The sequence below is a fragment of the Prionailurus bengalensis genome, chromosome A1 (genome assembly GCF_016509475.1).
Source record: "Prionailurus bengalensis isolate Pbe53 chromosome A1, Fcat_Pben_1.1_paternal_pri, whole genome shotgun sequence".
In the NCBI taxonomy this organism is placed as follows: Eukaryota; Metazoa; Chordata; class Mammalia; order Carnivora; family Felidae; genus Prionailurus; species Prionailurus bengalensis.
Genome location: NC_057343.1, coordinates 157,640,259 through 157,658,189, shown reverse-complemented (window position 1 = coordinate 157,658,189; position 17,931 = coordinate 157,640,259). Strand labels below are relative to the sequence as shown.

General features: G+C 35.2%; 1 protein-coding gene across 5 annotated transcripts in view; it reads left to right on the top strand.

Moving 5' to 3' along the window:
* Positions 1-17,931, top strand: part of MCTP1 (multiple C2 and transmembrane domain containing 1) — a 531,752-nt gene that overhangs the window by 317,252 nt on the left and 196,569 nt on the right. For 3 of the 5 annotated variants that reach the window (XM_043593772.1, XM_043593808.1, XM_043593798.1), the window contains exons 7-9: positions 5,213-5,272; positions 10,608-10,685; positions 15,621-15,791. In XM_043593772.1, the coding sequence (XP_043449707.1) occupies positions 5,213-5,272; positions 10,608-10,685; positions 15,621-15,791 (309 nt within the window). The remainder of the gene's footprint in view (positions 1-5,212; positions 5,273-10,607; positions 10,686-15,620; positions 15,792-17,931) is intronic. The other 2 variants (XM_043593790.1, XM_043593780.1) reach the window with 1 other exon arrangement.

Genomic DNA, 17,931 nt, shown 5'->3' with positions numbered 1-17,931 from the left:
TTTAAGAAACGTTAGAGAAACAGATTAACACATTTTTAGGTATCTCACACAGTCCAACATGGGGGGGGGGGAGAGTCATTATTTAGCAGTTATTATGTTCTTTCTCCAAAGACTTCACATCCTGATAATAAATAGATGATTTTTTTTAAACCTGCAAAACACACGAGCTTTCTTGGTCATTGACTCTCTCACTCGTGAGGACCTAAAAGGCTTTTCTTTGGTGTCTCATTTAAAATTATTATGCATAAATTTTTGAAAAAATGAGTGTTTCCAAAGGAAATCCAATGTTCTTTTAAAAGTCCTTACCACTATTTATACTACCAAATCTGTGTTATCTGGGAATGCTATAAAGTCAACCTCATAATTAAGGCTTCTGAGATTCCCAAGTGCAGTGGTGAACAAAAGGCAAATAGTATGGGCATTTCTAATATAAAAGACTATTTTTACCTCGATCGACTGAACTCTCAAAATTTGTAGTAAGTTTATCTAAAATAGAGATATCATAGTGCAGTAAATATTTTATTATCCCACAAATTACATGAAGCCATGGTTAAATTTTATGTAGAGATGATTTTTTTTCTTGCTGTTTTGACAATATTTTCCCATTGGTATAAAATATCATACATTTTTATATATTGTAATTCATAACTACAGGGATTTGCTGTAACAGTGGCTTTACATTTATTTGACCGCTCTTGTTGAATTTTTAAAATGTTGTGGGTCCTTGAGGGAGCAAAGCTGGATGACTTGGCACAAAGTGAAAGGACAAAAGGTAATCTCAGGCAGAAGACGAATGCCTTGACGCCTGTACGCTGGCTCTAAAATGTTTAATTGTGGACCACTGATTGGCATTCACACTGCTAATATGTGTTCCCCAGTGAGCTGACAATTTCCCAAGATCCTCTCCAGACTGACCAAAGGGAGGGAACTAATACAACATGGCTCCAGGATAATGGAGCTAACTGTTGGTTTGCAAGATTATATGGCCTTTGAATTCAAAGATATATATGTATATATATGATGTACATCAGATATATCTAACATATATATGTATACATGTGATATATGTATGTGTGTGTGTATATATATATATATATGTATATACACACATGTATATATGCATATTAAGTTGAATGTGACTAGGAGGAGATATGTTGGTTTTAAAGTTCCCTAAATATCCTCAATGAAAATAAATCATAATTTTGTGAAGATTCTGCTTTCAAAGCCATGGTTGACAGTAATAGATACACATGCATGCATGTGTGTATACATACACGCTAATGCACAAATTAAAGATTTAAGTTAAAATTTCTAGGAAAATAAAAGACAAAGCAAAGCCAGCCTTCAGTTACAGGGCATGTCCTCTGGGGAGTTGAGATTGTCTGTCTCTCGTCAGAAATATTTAAATGGACAGTTGGAGTTGCAGAGGGAATCATATTGGTGTTTAATGAGTATAAATGGTATGAGCACCTATTTGAGTAACCAAGAAAACAGGAAAATAGAACTTCACTGTAATTTCTACTTACTTCGTGTCCCTGTTTTTAGTTACATAACTATCAATAGACACATTCAACTTGGTGGGGGCAACCAAGAGCTATAGAGCTCTGATAAACAGTGATTTCAGTCAGACCAGGAAAGGCTACGAAAATTATTTACTTATGGGTTTATCTATTTCTAACCTCTTAAATGCCTAGAGAGTATTGAGAAAAGGAATTGTGCACCTTAAAAATACTCTATGTAATATGAAGGCTACCTGGGTTGACCTTCACGTTTGAATCTCAGGCTTCCCAATTTCAAATCTGTGGTAAGTTTTTGAGTATTGAAGAATTGCTGAATTATGATAACTACAATATGTTTAAAGGCCTGTACCCATTAAAGCTAATGAAAAATACCACAATTAACAGAAGTTCAAGGCTAATCCTTGTTCATCCAATGACAAAGTCTTTAAAGATTTTTATGATGTATTTAAATAGGAGGCTGAACTAAATACAGCATCATGTTCATTTGTTAGGAAAGAAATCAACTGTCCCTTAGTTTTATTTTTCTGGGGAAAAAATATATCTTCTAGATTTTTAAATTTACAATCTTGTTACTTTTTAGATTCACAGTAGGATTTTGGATCTTTGAAGATAAACTTTCTTAGTGTGTATTGGTGTTTTGGAGGCAAAAACTAGATTTAAATAAGATATTATCAATGTGTCTAGCTACTTTGATAAATGCAACGCCTCAGCATAAATACTCAACGATTCATTATTCAGGATAATGTCAATAATTTTCCTTTATCAATTTGATGTCTCTGCTCTTTGTTCTGTTTCCTTTTGCTCTTAATTTATAATTTTAGCACTTTTAAAATGGCCTTTCATTCACTTATCAGATTCTTGTTCCAATGGAGACAGAAATATAACTAAATATCTACAATAATGATTGAAATCTTGCCCTCAAAGAATCACTTTTTTTAGAACTCTTTATCATAATGCCAGGTGTCTTATTATTATTGTTATTATTAGAAACTCTCACTAAAGGAAAGCCACGCCTCATCTACTGTGGATTTTATATTCATCAAGGCAATAAATGACATAAGGGTCCACAGGAAAATTAAGTTGTTCCATTTGAAATAAAGGCCTAAATTTACATGAGAATGTACGTTGTAAAATGAAATATAAATTTTAGTTGATGAATAATGACAGAAGTAATTAAACATGGCATGAAAAGCACAGCCTGAGCACGTCAGTGGATCCAAATGTAGCTAATATTTTTGTTTCTTAAATTTTAACAGAGAAACCTAAGTTCTAAATGCTGATCATTAAAATTTCCCCTTCCCCCTCCCCCCACACACAAATTCATCAATCTCTTTGCGTACCAGTCACATAATTATCTCATTACCCTCAAAGGGTATTCATCTGAGGAAGAATGAAAAGTATGAAGTTGGTGGTTTCAACATTAGTCACCTTAGACCACTTGAACTTTAAATGAATTAACAATACTTTGGAATGTTTAATGGTCATATTATTTGTTGTAACTGTCTTGAGTCTAAAGCCAGTACTCTCACCTCCATTTAAGTTGCCTTAATGCATTTTACGTTAAGGTAAAACTCACTGTTGTATTACTTGTCTTATTGGCTCTTGGGAAATTATTTGTGTAAGGAGACTTAAAGACTTCAGTTCCTTTAATATGATACTTTAAAAAAAAAAAAAAAGGTTAGAATGGGAGAGAGCCAAAGCATAAGAGACTGTTAAAAACTGAGAACAAACTGAGGGTTGATGGGGGGTGGGAGGGAGGAGAGGGTGGGTGATGGGTATTGAGGAGGGCACCTTTTGGGATGAGCACTGGGTGTTGTATGGAAACCAATTTGTCAATAAATTTCATAAAAAAAAATAATATGATACTTTAAAATTCTCCACATGTTGCTAAACATGCTGCTTAATTTAAAAAGAATTGGGAATCAGAGTAAGGAGAGAATTAGCAATAGAAAAGAAACACACATCTTTTGTAAAATCTGGAAGAAGGTCTTTGTAGTTAAACAGTGTACAGCATCAAAAGACTACAGTCATTCCTTGTAACATTCATGCCCCAATGTCCAAAGGTAAATGTGTTTTTTCAGGACTTGTTGTTTGTTGCGTGTTTGTTTGGTTTTTTTTTTTGAGATACTGATGTGACAGCGTGCTACGAGTGACAGATGAGAACCATAGCTGTACATGTAATTGAATTATAACTCTGTAGTGATGATAAAACAAAGTCTTAAACTCAAGAGTTCTTCCTAGTAACCTCTGACATTAGCTATGCTACCTGACCAAATCCTATGCAGGTAACTTGGGGAAGTGAAAGTAATTTCAGTAAGAAATAGATTTTGTGTAAACAAACAAACAAACAAAACAGGTAGATTATATAAATTATCCTTAATGTAATTCTAGTTCTAAATTTAAATTATACAACTTGCTGTACACCCTAAACATGTTAGCTCACTATTATTTTCTGATATGATTTTTGGTATCATTTTTGGAAGGAATATCTATACCTAACCAGTCGAAACTCCTAGTAACTAACAATCAACAAATTATTTATTGAGCACCTACTATGCAATAGGCATCATGTGAGGTGCGGGGCCACTGTCTTAGTCGCTAACACAAAGTTATGGAGGAATCAAGTAAGTTACAAAACTTCTTCTGATTCATCACAATGTCAGAGGTTGATGCTGCCCGATAAGGGTCCTCAGATTCCCACAATTTTACCATAACTGACACCCAGAAACAGGATGCAAAACATACCAATTTAAAAGCTGCATGTAGGGGCGCCTGGGTGGCGCAGTCGGTTAAGCGTCCGACTTCAGCCAGGTCACGATCTCGCGGTCCGTGAGTTCGAGCCCCGCATCAGGCTCTGGGCTGATGGCTCAGAGCCTGGAGCCTGTTTCCGATTCTGTGTCTCCCTCTCTCTGCCCCTCCCCCACTCATGCTCTGTCTCTCTCTGTCCCAAAAATAAATAAACGTTGAAAAATAAATAAATAAAATAAAAGCTGCATGTAATGCAAATGTTCTCCTTAAAAGTGACCAACAATGATTTGATTTCCTGAAGTTGAACTGGTTTTACTCTATAAATGTCTGAGGATTAAGTAATAAAATATCCAACGTGATGTTTTGTTAGGATATTGCTACTCTTCTCAGTATTCATTTTATTAAATTATTTTTGTAAGGCCCAAGTTAACTAACTTGTATTATCTATGTTCTATATTATATCATAAAACTAGGACGTTTTTAATAGGGATTAAACTAAATTTGAGTAGGTACATGATTATAACTAAAATTGCTACTATTATTCTTTAAAAATGCTCTGTGGGTCTATGGTGTTAAATTGTTTTGTTAAAAGGCACAGATATTATATGACTTATTTCAAAATCTTGAAGTACTTTTGAACAGTTCTATTTTCTAAAATAAAGTGTTACACTTTGAGATATAATAATCAACAATTTAAAATAAAGAGGTAAGTAGATTCTTTAAAAATTACAGAAATAATCCTTTCTAAACTTACCGCCATTGACATTAGGTATGAATAAGAGAAAAACTTTAATTTACTCAAGGAAATAAAACTAACAGTTTATAAACATCGAAAGTGTCATAGGACCTATAACTTTGGGGTTTTATTTATTTTGGTTTCATTGGGATAATTAAGTATTCTCCAAAACACCTCAAAATTTAGCTAAATATTTGTTTGTTTTTAGGATCTTTCAGAAAATGAAGTGGTTGGATCTTATTTCTCTGTGAAGTCTTTCTTTTGGAGGGTAATGTCGAAATCCTTTATATTAATATTTTTGATTTTGGTTCTGAACAGTGATTTTTGAAAGTTAAGTGTGAATTAGGAAATTCATTTTTAAAATGGGTCTCAGAAAAATGTATTCAATTGCCTTCTTTATTAACTTTTATTCCAAGTCATTCGAGTGACTCTTGCATTTCTTCATTTGTGTAAACTAAGAACTTCATGTATTTAATATGTTGCTTTGAAGTCAGTTGCTTGTGGGACTAAGTTTATCCCAAACTCTTAACAGCTAGAGGCCCACAGGCCTTCCAGGAATATAATGGTGCTATCTAGAGAGTCCGTTAAGTTTCTTTTTTCCCTTCTTGTAAAATCTGCTCCATCTGTTTGGGAAAAATTTACTTCTATTACAGTGATCTTATACTATATACGTACTACATAATCAGTGTTCTTTCTTTGAAAAAAAAAACTTATGAATTAGAAAACAGCAACTCTGCTGTTGATTTAAATAAAGAAAAAAGTGAAAATTCCACAGAGAATTTGTTTTAAATGCCATTGCAATTTAATGTTATTTACTCTTTCATGACTTAAACATAACGAGCTCTGTCATCCTATTTTCTCTGCTCTAATTCTGCATTATGCACAGCACGATTTATTACAAATGCACTTATTACTTTGCCAAGAATTTCCCTCTTTCTTGGAAAATTCACACTTGGTACATGATTACCTAGCGATAGATATTGCAATGAAAATGCTACACTCGTAAGGCTTTACCATTTTCTTTCCTTGGCTCTTCAACTGCTCATGACTGAAAACTACCCTTCCCCTTTAGAACTGTAAGGTTTGTTGCAGTGTCTTTTAAGCAGACTGGCATGCCCTAAATTAAGTCATGCCTTGACTTGACCAATGAGCCAGCGTAAACCACATCTCTTCATCCATTGCTCCCTCCACACACACTGTTATTGGTGTGAGCTTATTTTAATTATTATAGCATCTTCATTTCCTTTCAGTCTACTGACGGCTACCTCCACTATTGCTATTCGGTGTCCTTGCTAAAATAATAATAATTTCTCTTGTATGTTCACGCATTATCCATGAACACAGTGACTGCTTTTGAATTGTTATATCACCTTAAATGGAATTTGGCTTTTGGCAAAAATGCAGCCTCTGTATTCATACAGTATACTTCTTTGCCAAGAGAGCAGAATTCAGGAGTGTTCTCTGTTGAGTTTGTTCCATATACAGCAAACATGCAAACCGATCTTTATGAATGAAACCTTGCTACCAGGATCAATTGCATAAGAAATAAGTTTTAAGGCCTTCCCTTTCAAATGATTCTTTCAAAATCTTTGCTACTTCCAAATCAGTATTGCATGTACTAGTACTTTCCATTTGGTTGTGTTCATCCTTAAATATTCTTTATTAACCTTTCTCAATTTCTTTAACTGTCTTATTTTAGAATAAGAAATATGCAAATTTAAAAGATAGCTTTTTTTGTATTTGAGGTACATAATCTAATATCTTTTCTTCCGAGCGTATGTTGAGTAACTAACCAAGTGAGTCATAAAAGCAGAACATTTAGCGGTCATTTGTTTTATCACTAAGGAAACTAAGGCCCAGAGAAGTGATGCCATTGACCTGACATCCCTGAAAATGGTAGAATCAACCAGGACCAATATTTTTCTTTCTCTGAATATCACAGACATAATTGTTTAAAGCAACTAAGTTCCTTTCGGGGTCAATAATGAATACAGATAGGATGTAAAAATAAAGCCTTCCTTTAATTTTTTTTTACTAACCCCCTTTCAGATTTTTCTTGCATTATGTAACCCTTCTCCCTCACAGCTCATTAACCCACTGATAGATGGATGTGTTGAGGGCTGTGATGTTGCTATGTTTGAGGTCCCATCTTATAAAATCAGCAAATCACTGATCAAGTCTACTTTGGATAAGTATGATTTTTCATATCATGTTTAAAAGTCACTCCGATAACTGACCTAATTGCTCCTTGCCCAGGTAATATTTGTATTGTGATTTTTTTATGTTTATTAGTTTTTAGAGGAGATGTGTAGCAAAGGAGTTTCTCCATAGACATTTTCAGATATGCAGAAGACCTAAATAGTTCAGATAGAATCTTACATGAGGTGTATATGTGTGTTTATGCGCCTTTATCAGCTTCTTTATAAGGATCAATGCATGTATTCAGGAGACAGCAACTGAATTACATTGGGTGAAACTAAATCCTGGCGAGAACTTACTTAATAAATGTCATGGTTACTTGCTAGATCTTAATTTCCTTGAGAGCAAAATAATAGAAAGAAAAGACCAAAGTGGTACAGAAATAGTCTGATTTTCCAAAGGCATAATATTTATAATTCATCAAAACATGATATCTTACAACACAAAACATTAAGCAATGGATATATAGCAATTGCCATACTTTTCATAAAAGCAACAAATATTATACGAAGCCATTTGGATTACTCTAAGTCAGAATTTCATTAAAGATTTTAACTTCTCAATAAAGGATGATAACTTAGTGCTGTTGCTTCAAATATTTAGTACATTTAAGTTTTTCCCAATTAACTCCATTGACTGGACATTTAGATTTCCATGACTGAGAGTTAATTGAACAAACCAGATTATGAGAATGCTGTAGAGAATTAAAGAGAAATGTTAAGATTGTTTAAGTGGAGAATGGCTGGGCTATACCAAGATACCTCATATAGAAAAATAGAGAAATGGCTCGTAATATGAAATGGGCCAAAAAGAGTGCATAGAATACAGAACAATTAGGAATTATGTCAGAGCACCATCTTACAGTAGGGTCAAATCAAAGTGTGGTTGAAGGAAGACCCTGAAGGCCAAAGAGAAGTATTGGTTTTATCACACAAGAATGTTATCCTGTGCTGAAGTGTTTGCATTCTTAACAACTCAACCATATATGACATATAACCAAGAAAAGTGCAGGTATTATTTATATCTTCAGGTATGAAAGTAAGACCTTCAGAAAAAAATATATTTATAACATTTAATTAAAAGTCCCCAAAGAAAAAGTGTAAGTCAAACCCAGGACTCATTATTTTTTTTACATTATTGGTGGAAACGAATACATTACGTTAGCAACAAGCCAACTTTAGCCAACAAGATTACAGCATATATAATGATTTTCTAAGAGTATATATTTTGAGCAAACATTGTAAAAGCTTGAGAACTTTTGTTTGGCTACAGTTAAGCTTTCAGACAGTAGTTAAAGCATCTGAAGTAAACATAAATACCTTCCTGACACCGTAAGTTATATCAAGAAGCAACAGAAATAGGAAAGAAAGTTTAAGGATAAAAACCAGGAGAATTTCTCTAAGGATTATAGTGCCGTGAATCATCTTCTAAGAAAAAAGGGATCGAAGCTTTATTATTACATGAGGCACTTTAAACTAGGCTGGACAAAGCCCTGGGAAGGTTTTCTGTAAAGGCAATCCTGCTTTGAGCAGACAGATGGACTGTAGAACAAATCTGCTTGTTGGACTTCATCACCTAGGTGTAATTCACTGGAATCAACTCAGCAGGCAAAGGAAAAGATAGAACATGCCTGTGCCTGGGATTGAGCTAATAATTGCTCCACACTCCAGGCTTTGCAGCACAAAACAGTCATTCTAGGCTGTCATTATCTCTCCTTTGTAGTGTCTCGTGGATCATTTGATTAAATAAAAGCATGTGCACCTCTGTGCTGAAAATAGAGGTGAGCTGACTCCACACACAGCTATTGTAAAGACACAGTGATGTCTTTCACTCATTTCACAGGGTCTGGGGCTCATTTGGAAGGATTAGGTTGTACACAGGTAATGAAATCCAAGATAGCAAAAGCCAGGGATTATTTGCATATATCAGGGAGAAGATTAATATGACCGTGTGGGTTGTTTTAGCCATATGTTAAATCTAGAGAGATTTTTTTTTGTTTGTTTTGATCTGTTTTTTAATCAGGATCTAGAATAATAGGATACCTCCTTCTGTTAGTGATCCAGGTTTTCAAGGAATTGAATTAAGAAACTTTAATAACCAGAATTGAAGTACAGAAGTGTTCTCAGTTTATTTGTGAGATTCTACAATTTCACCACCTTATTAATAAATGTTAGAGTATAATTCATTATGGAACACAGTTAACTCTCATATACTTTACTGAACAATATATGCTAGAGTTATCACCACCTGCCCACTTTTACTTCCTCTAAGTCCCTGATTAGCCTTTCTCAGTAATCTATACCCATGGATATATTTTGTCTAAACAAGAGTCAAAGTATTTCAACAAATCCTATACACATTCCCCCCTTATTTTCTTTGTATTATGAACTTCTTAAGCTTTGTCCAAAGCATGAGAAATAGTGCAGAAAACCGTCAATTAGGTATCAGAAACCCAGATTCAAATCTCAGTCTTGCCAATCTGTAACCATTTGGCTTTGAGTAGAGTATTTATCAACTCTGTGCCTCAGTTTCTTTACCTTAACAATATTTGTCATGAAAGATGCTGGAGTATGAAAACCCCAGTGCCTAATAGTTGCTCAACGCATGCTTATTTCTTTGTGTATGATCTAACCTTTCACACGGGCCAAATCTCACCCTCCCTGTTGATGTTCTCATCTCATGATAATACTATTGTTTGAAGACTGTCCAGGTGCTCTCGTCATTGCATACAAACTTTCAGCTTATCATGATAGTTTCCTTCCAGTATTTCTTGCTCAGCTGCGTCTTTCTTAATCCATACCTCGCTGCTCTTGGTCTTGGTAATACAGGGACTTTATGATTGCTTTCTTAGGCACGGGGCAACAAAGAGAAAATGGGGCAAATTATGTGGGGTAGAATTTCTCGGTTGCTTTAGAGATCTCTCTAATCATTGCAAAAGATTCGCATGTGGGATGTAGTTAGCATATCATAGTTGTTGCCTGTCCATGAAACACTCTTCTGGGGCCTTGTCACTTTTTTGATGTTGGAAACAGTCTCCAAAATATTCTGAAGCAGCAGACTTTCCATGATTTCTCTTGCTATGGTTCTTTTCACTGCGACACCCATTAACAAAAAGCTGAAACCACTGAAGCAGGATCCGTCACCGTTTAATCTCTGTCCTTTATTTTCTTGACCATTGCATTACGCCACTAAAGAAAACAGTGGCTGAAAATTATATTATTGCATTGGCATTGATCTTCATTGCGCTAGAAGACATTTTCCGACAGTGACTTGGGGGGGGGGCAATACATATTCTTTTCCAAATAATGTTTTTTTGAAGAGTAATGCTGAACTCTAATTGAAATGAGGTGTTGATAGAGGCACAAGGCTTTCCCGTACAGCTCTGATCGTTCATCTCCATCCAGACGTGCGGCAGGCCTGCTTTTCCTGTCCTGGGCTTCTGCAGAGCAGAGCTTCAGAGTACTTATTACCAAAATGCACAAGTAAGTTCAATCATTCAGTTTGTTTATTTCTTCTGAGCTTGCATGAGCTGTGAACTCTCCTGGCTGACTTACTGTTCTGAAAACCTATTCCCTAGCCTAACCTCTTTTATACATAGGAAAAGGAATTGAATTCTTGAATTCCTTTTCAAGGAATAACACATAAACTAATATGCTTCTTAAAATGCCAGCTCACCCGTTCTAAAATCTTACTAAAGATATATGTCATTGACTAATTGCCTCAGAATTGGAAATTGATATTGTTACCTGGTGTGTTGATTTTCTTTATTAAATCTCAACTTGGATGAATATTCCTTATGCGAATGACCTCAAACTTCGGTGCGTGTGAGAATCATACGGGGCACATGTTGGAAATACATGCGTAGCTCTGCACCTTAAGAACCGAATCATGTTCAGGAGGGTCAGGCCCACTAATTTCAACAAATTCACCACTAAAATTGGGGAATTACCTGTTTAAAAGTTCAAAGATTCTTTCTTCCTTTTGCAATGTTGGTTCTTTGCTTTGAAACTAGGTTGGTTTTCCTATTTATTCTTCCCTCCCTTTTCTTTCCCTCCTCAAACAGAATTCTGTTTCAACACAGACGTGGTTGAAAACATTCCCTGAGATAACTAAATCCCAGCTCTAATATGTTCGTTTTATTGAGGGATGTCTTGGATTTAACACTCCTTGCCACTTAGGTGCTCAATAAGTAATTTTTGGTTGACTAATTATCAATACTTCCGTCAATATGTATTATTTAAGTACAGCCTAAGAGAAAAAAAAATTAAAGGAGGAAAATAATAAACTTAACACAAATTTGCAGTAGGCTCCTACTTCTCTCTTTAAATTTTCCAACTATCCAAACCAATCTGCTTTCCTAACCAGTAAATTTAGAAGCAGGACTAAAAGACTTTAATTAGCATAAATGGTATCCATGCCAGAGAGTGGATAATGTTCACAATTGTAGTAATTAATAATAGTAATTAGAACATAGGAGAAGGCCAGTGCACATGACCCTTAGAACTTTTAAAGCAGGGGTTTGTACACTTGAGCATGTATCATAATGACCTTGAGTGAGGTCTGGGTAATCCAGAGCCGATTTTCTTGGTCTGGGCTGGAGCTAAAAAATGTGAATTTCTAGCCACTTTTCAGGTGACACTGATGCCATTGGTCTGTGGACCACACTTTGAGAACTTTACTATACAGAGGAAAGAAACTTTAAACAGAGCAGCAGGTGACTCAGAAAGTACCTTAAAGAGCATTAAAGCTAGTGGTTTTCAGTTTCTTTTTTCTTCCCCTGAGGAATTCCATTTGTCACCATCTCATCCACAAGCTCCTTGAAATTTTGATTTAAAAAAGTAATAAAAGTTATAAATGGCTATCTTAAGCAGGTTAAATCTTTTTTGTTTATGGAATATACTGTTTTCTTTTCAGGAGCCCCTACACACACAGACACCTCTAACTCCCCTTACTTCCCCCCTTCCAGGACCACACACACAGAATAGCGCTCTTAGTATATGTGGAGCTCTAGAGTCAGGAGAACCATAGGTAAAAAAAAAAAAAAAAGTGGGGCCCAGAGAGGGAGCAACATGCCCAAGTCACATTGTCAGGAATTGCCAGAAAGATGCAAATGGGTACTTATGTTAAATCATTGTCTTTCCGGGGCACCTTGGTGGCTCAGTCGGTTAAGTGTCTGACTTCGGCTCAGGTCATGATCTTAAAGTTTGTGAGTTTGAGTCCCGCATCGGGCTCTGTGCTAGAAGCTAGAAGCTCGAAGCTCAGAGCCTGGAGCCTGCTTCAGATTCTGTGTCTCCCTCTCTGTCTGCCCCTCCTCCGCTCACACTCTGTCTCTCTCTCTCTCTCTCTCAAAAATAAATGAACATTAAAAAATTTTTTTAAATAAAAAAATAAATAACTGTCTTTCCTACTACTGGTGGTATAAGTTTATATCTTCCCTCTTTGCCTTATAATTTTACTTCAAGTTCCTATTCTTCACACTTACACTAAATATTTTTCTATTTCATGACTATGCAGTTAATCAAATCACAAATGAATTGCGGAGCTTCTTTTTAGAAGAGCACCATTTTTGATAAAAGAAATTTTTGGAGAAGGAAAAATTCCTTTTAAAATGATACCTGGTTAGTATGTCTTTGGGACCTCCTCCCCTTTTTCCTTTTAACCTTTCATGTATATCAACTTAATTCTCACATTTATTATCCCTGTTTGTGTGAAGAAATATTCCCCCTTCTCCTCTCCCTTAGCTTTCCAGGTCATTTTAGGAATGTTCTTCCAGGTTATAGAAAAGCATTTTGTAACTAATGGCAGTAGGTAAAGCCGCCATGAACTTCCTTTTATTTCTGTGAAAGCATGAAAGATCCCATGGAGTATTCTTTCTCCTTCCCACCCTGTAAGTAAAGTTCTTGTTCTCATGTGAGAAATGAAAGGAGGGACACGCAAGTAAGAGTTTCAGACGTGGTACCATTTGAGAAACTAGCATTGCTAATGGAAGATGCTGTATAGCCTAGATTGTACCCACATATAATTTGAGTGCAGAGTTTGACTTCTAGAGTGCATAGAAAATGTTACTGAGTATATCCATCAACAAGCTGAAATATTGTAAGAATGAAAACATGCGCTCATGTAATAGTAAAGAATACAGATGCTCATATAATAGAAAGTAGAAGGTGATTTCACATACTAACCATGAAGGAAAAGCTAGACTGGAATGTCATTTCAAATATAACGACTCACTTACCTGGAGAAAATGAAGTGATAAAATGTATACATGTACACTTTTAAATTCTATTTTAAGCTCTATGTAAATGGGTTGTTACTAACTCCTTGGTCTTTGCCAAGATAATTATTTCTTCTTATCACAAATTCATTTTTCTTCTTTCCTTCTTTGCCACTCCTATTCCTTAACAAAACTTCCAGACCCAGAGTTTAGAACTTGTTTCTCTAGACTAGTCTTCAGTGAGAGGCCATCTCAATAGCAGCAGTGGTGGGTGGATGAATGGATAGGTAGATAGGTAGATAGGTAGATAGGTAGATAGATAGATAGATAGATAGATAGATAGATAGATAGATAGATAGACAGACAGACAAAATACATAAAAATACACTGTCATCTCTTGCTGCATTATATATTAATAAGTAGCATGAAATCTTAGAACCCCTTCAAGGTCACTTGGTACAATAAATTTGTTTAATCGGGGAAATCCTTATTCAAACACAGTCCAGAGTAGAAACCCAATGTGTAAAACAGACGAGAGCAGTGGGACTCTAGCTGAAGCAGACTGTGGAGTCCTGGGGAAGTTACAGGTGGCCTGTGAAACTCCATGGCACCTCAGAACACTCTTGAACTCCACCCGTGGAGTTCACAAAGGTGTGCAGTGTGCAGGCACAGTCCTGTGTTAATATTAATAAGGCAAAGTCACAAAGCAATGTCCTGCAAAATTTGCTGGCCACCGAGGCAGGGAAATAGGCAATGTGATTTAGAGAGATTTCCATTAAAATGTTCAAATATTAAAAATATTGGTTTTTGAGGAGCATAGTTCTCATTTTGCTAATAAAACACCCTGACATGTATTACATTTTAAAATTTTTTAATGTTTATTTATTTTTTGAGAGAGAGACAGAGTACAGCTGGTGAGGGACAAAGAGAGAGGGAGATACAGAATCAGAAGCAGGCTCCAGGCTCTGAGCTGTCAGCACAGAACCCAATGCAGGGCTCAAACTCACGGACTGTGAGATCAACACCTAAGCCAAAGTCTGACGCTTAATCTACTGAGCCACCCAAGGGCCCCTGAAATGTATTGCTTTTAATAATGACAGATAAAAATGGCTATCACATTAGTGTGGTATGGAAAAGAAAAAGTAGGATTCAAGGTGGGAGAGGGAGATATACAAAATAGGCTATAACTTTATAATGGTAACATAGATGGAATTAGACTGAAAGTAGAGTTAATCTATAATTTAGAAGTGGAGTACTTTGAGGTTGAGAGACATGTTGAATTTCTTCATGAAATGACTGTAAGTGAAGAAAACATGCTTGGCAATATGAAAGATATAGCAGTTTTTATAGTACTGCTTGGTTCTGAATCCAAATGGAAAAGATTTTAACATTTTAGCTACTTGGATTTGTTGTATGTGCTGTTTAGTTCAAAAAGATTATAGAGCTGTTTTTTGTAGGCTTCCTAATGTTAAAATTTTTTACTTCATTTGCTTGTTTGAATATTGTGACTTAGCATTGGGCATAATAAAAATCATTAAAGACAATGTTCAAGTACTAGAATGAGAAACTCAGTAACACACCCACCAATGAAAATTACATACGTAATTTAAAAAATTTTGATGCAAGTTTCAGCATAAACCAGACAACTCCAATGGGCATGTTGATTTTGTTTTCTTGTCTGTGGTACTTTAAGTAGTTCTCTAGTGAGCTGAAACTCAGCTATCTCCTAACATAGCAATAAAGAAGGTTTTTAATTGAATAGAACTTATAACTAATCTGAAAAACCAACTTGTAACATGAAAGATTTTTAAAAATCATAACTAATTAAAAATTAAATATCACAGTGTGGATGAGGCCTTTGGTATTCCTAATAGTTTTTTGACACTGGCATATTTGACACAGAGGCAAATATTCTGATATTCTTGAAGTATCTACATCTTGTAATTTAAAGAGTTGGATTATTAGACCTTATTTTGAGCATTCACTTCTCATACAACAAGCTTAAATTTATCATGAAAGGATAATTTCACATTCATTAACAATTCTGTAATTAATAATAATCCGTCAATTTTGTTTATTTTCTTAAATTGTAACTACCTACCATTTTTATTTTCAAAAACTTGTAACAGGAGAAAGGGTAATGCCAGATAAGGTATTTGGGGTTAAAACTCAATAAGCTAACTCTGTTTTCCTTTACCCAAAGTTTCAGACCCAAAGTTTACGTCTATCAGACGTACACAGAAAATCACATCTTTGGAGAGGAATAGTCAGCATCACATTGATTGAGGGACGAGATCTCAAGGCAATGGATTCAAATGGGTTGAGTGATCCCTATGTGAAGTTCCGGCTTGGGCATCAGAAGTACAAGAGCAAGGTAACCGTATCTCTCTCCTGTTCCAGCCAGTATTTGGAAGGCAGTGGTTGGTTAATAGCCATGGTTTAGGAGATAAAAACACTAGATACTTTTTCAAATGCTTAACAGAATTTCTTTTGAATATCACGTCAGCAAACCAGACCAATAACTATATTATCACATTTCTTACTCAATGTGCTATGTGACCTTGCATAAAGTACTACTCTGTCTCAATCTCACCTATAACACAGGGATAATAGTTGGAACTATCTCTTTAAAAAAATAACAAGCAATCAAACAAAACAAAAAAGGGCTGAAACAAACCTAAGTCGATGGCCTGGGACATCAAGTGCTCAAAGAGTATTGGCTACTATAATTATTACAGTCAGTACTGGTATCAGTGCTACAAATAGCCCTGTTTTACATACCATAAAAATCTTTGTTCCTTACTCTGAAACGTTTTATTCAAAATGACTTGCACCAGTGCAGATTGCAATTTTTGTTTGTTTGTTTTATTTCTTTAGAAAACAAAGGGCCAAATTCCGCTGTATGCTACAGGGCAAGTTACTCTGCCATTCCATGTCCCAATTTCCTCATCTGTAAGATGAGTGAGAATTAAAATAATGCCTGCCTCGTAAAGTTATTGAGAAGATTGAATAAATATATGTTACGCACGTGAAGGGCTTGGAATACTGCCTTGTCCATAATAAATAATAAATGGTAGTAGCAGCAGGAAGAGTAGCAGCCTTAAGAACAAGATATTGTTTAACAACAATTATATTAATAGTAATAATACATTAAATAATCATATTAGTGTCATATTTTTGATAAAAGGAATCATAATCGGTAAAGGTCATAGTAGTCATAGTTATATTTGGGACACATGTCTTATCTGTGTTGTATCCAAATAAAACCTCTTTGGGGTGCCTATCTGGCTCAGTCTGAAGAGCATGAAACTTTATCTCAGGGTTCTGAGTTGGAGCCCTACACTGGGTGTAGAGATCACCTAAATAAATAAATTAAAACTTTAAAGAAAAACAAAAAACAGCAAAAAACAAAAACAAAAACAAAACACAATACAACCTCTTTAATGATCAGCTTCTACAGCTACTATTCATAGCTTGAAAACTCATCCTATCTATCTTGTATTAAAAATCACATTCTACTTTGATGAGAATAATTTCACTTTGACATTACCATTTTCAAGAACTTTTGATAAACAGCCTGCCTAGCTTCCTTCTGGCACAGGAAGTTTTCATCAGTAACTAAGGGGGTTAGTAATATCACAGAGCTGACTCATTAGTAGGCAGTGAGAATTGCTCTCAGGCTGATTGGTTATCTTCTTGAATGCCCACGTGGAAGGGGAAAGCATCATTTCTGACCTGAAGGAAAATCATATAGGGAAGACCATCCTAAAAAAAGGAAACTGAAAAATTAGGCTCTTTATGGCCAAATAAGTAAGATAGACCATCCCCAAAACACCACAGAAGTGCATCTGAGCCCAATAATGAGAGGTTTGAATTATCATAGGATCCATCTAATGCCATCTTTTTCTTTTTTTCTGCCATGGACTTAAAAACATATTTTAAGGAAACTACTGATTCCAAAAATAGGTACCTATGACCACTTCTGTCTTGTCCTTTATCAATTAACATCATCTCTGTGTTCTGGTAGGCTTAAAACATTACTTATTTTTTATAGTTCTGCTCTTTAGGTATGAAATATGAAATCTAGCTATGGACATGTGTCTCTCTTTGCTCTTTCCTTCCATGATATATTGCTGACTAATTTCAGATTATGAACTTTAAAAATTGTGATTCATTTGTATTACCTTTGCACATAACATACTTCATTGCTTTCAGAGTCTTTACATCTGAAGATTTGTCTCTCATACATTCAAAAGAGAAAAGGCCATTGCATGCGCTCCTGCTAAAAAGAAAGAATAGGGAAACAAATATGAATGTTTTTAACCCAGTGGTGAATGAAGTTTCAAAGCACATCAGTATGGGTCACTTCATTCATTGATTCTACCAGATGTCTTATCTGAATGCTTGAAGTTACACAATTGCACTTCAGATAGCTTTCTGGTATTTGCAACATAGAAATTGTACACACACATTCATATTAATTTACAAACATTTTTGGCAGATTGTTTTGGGGA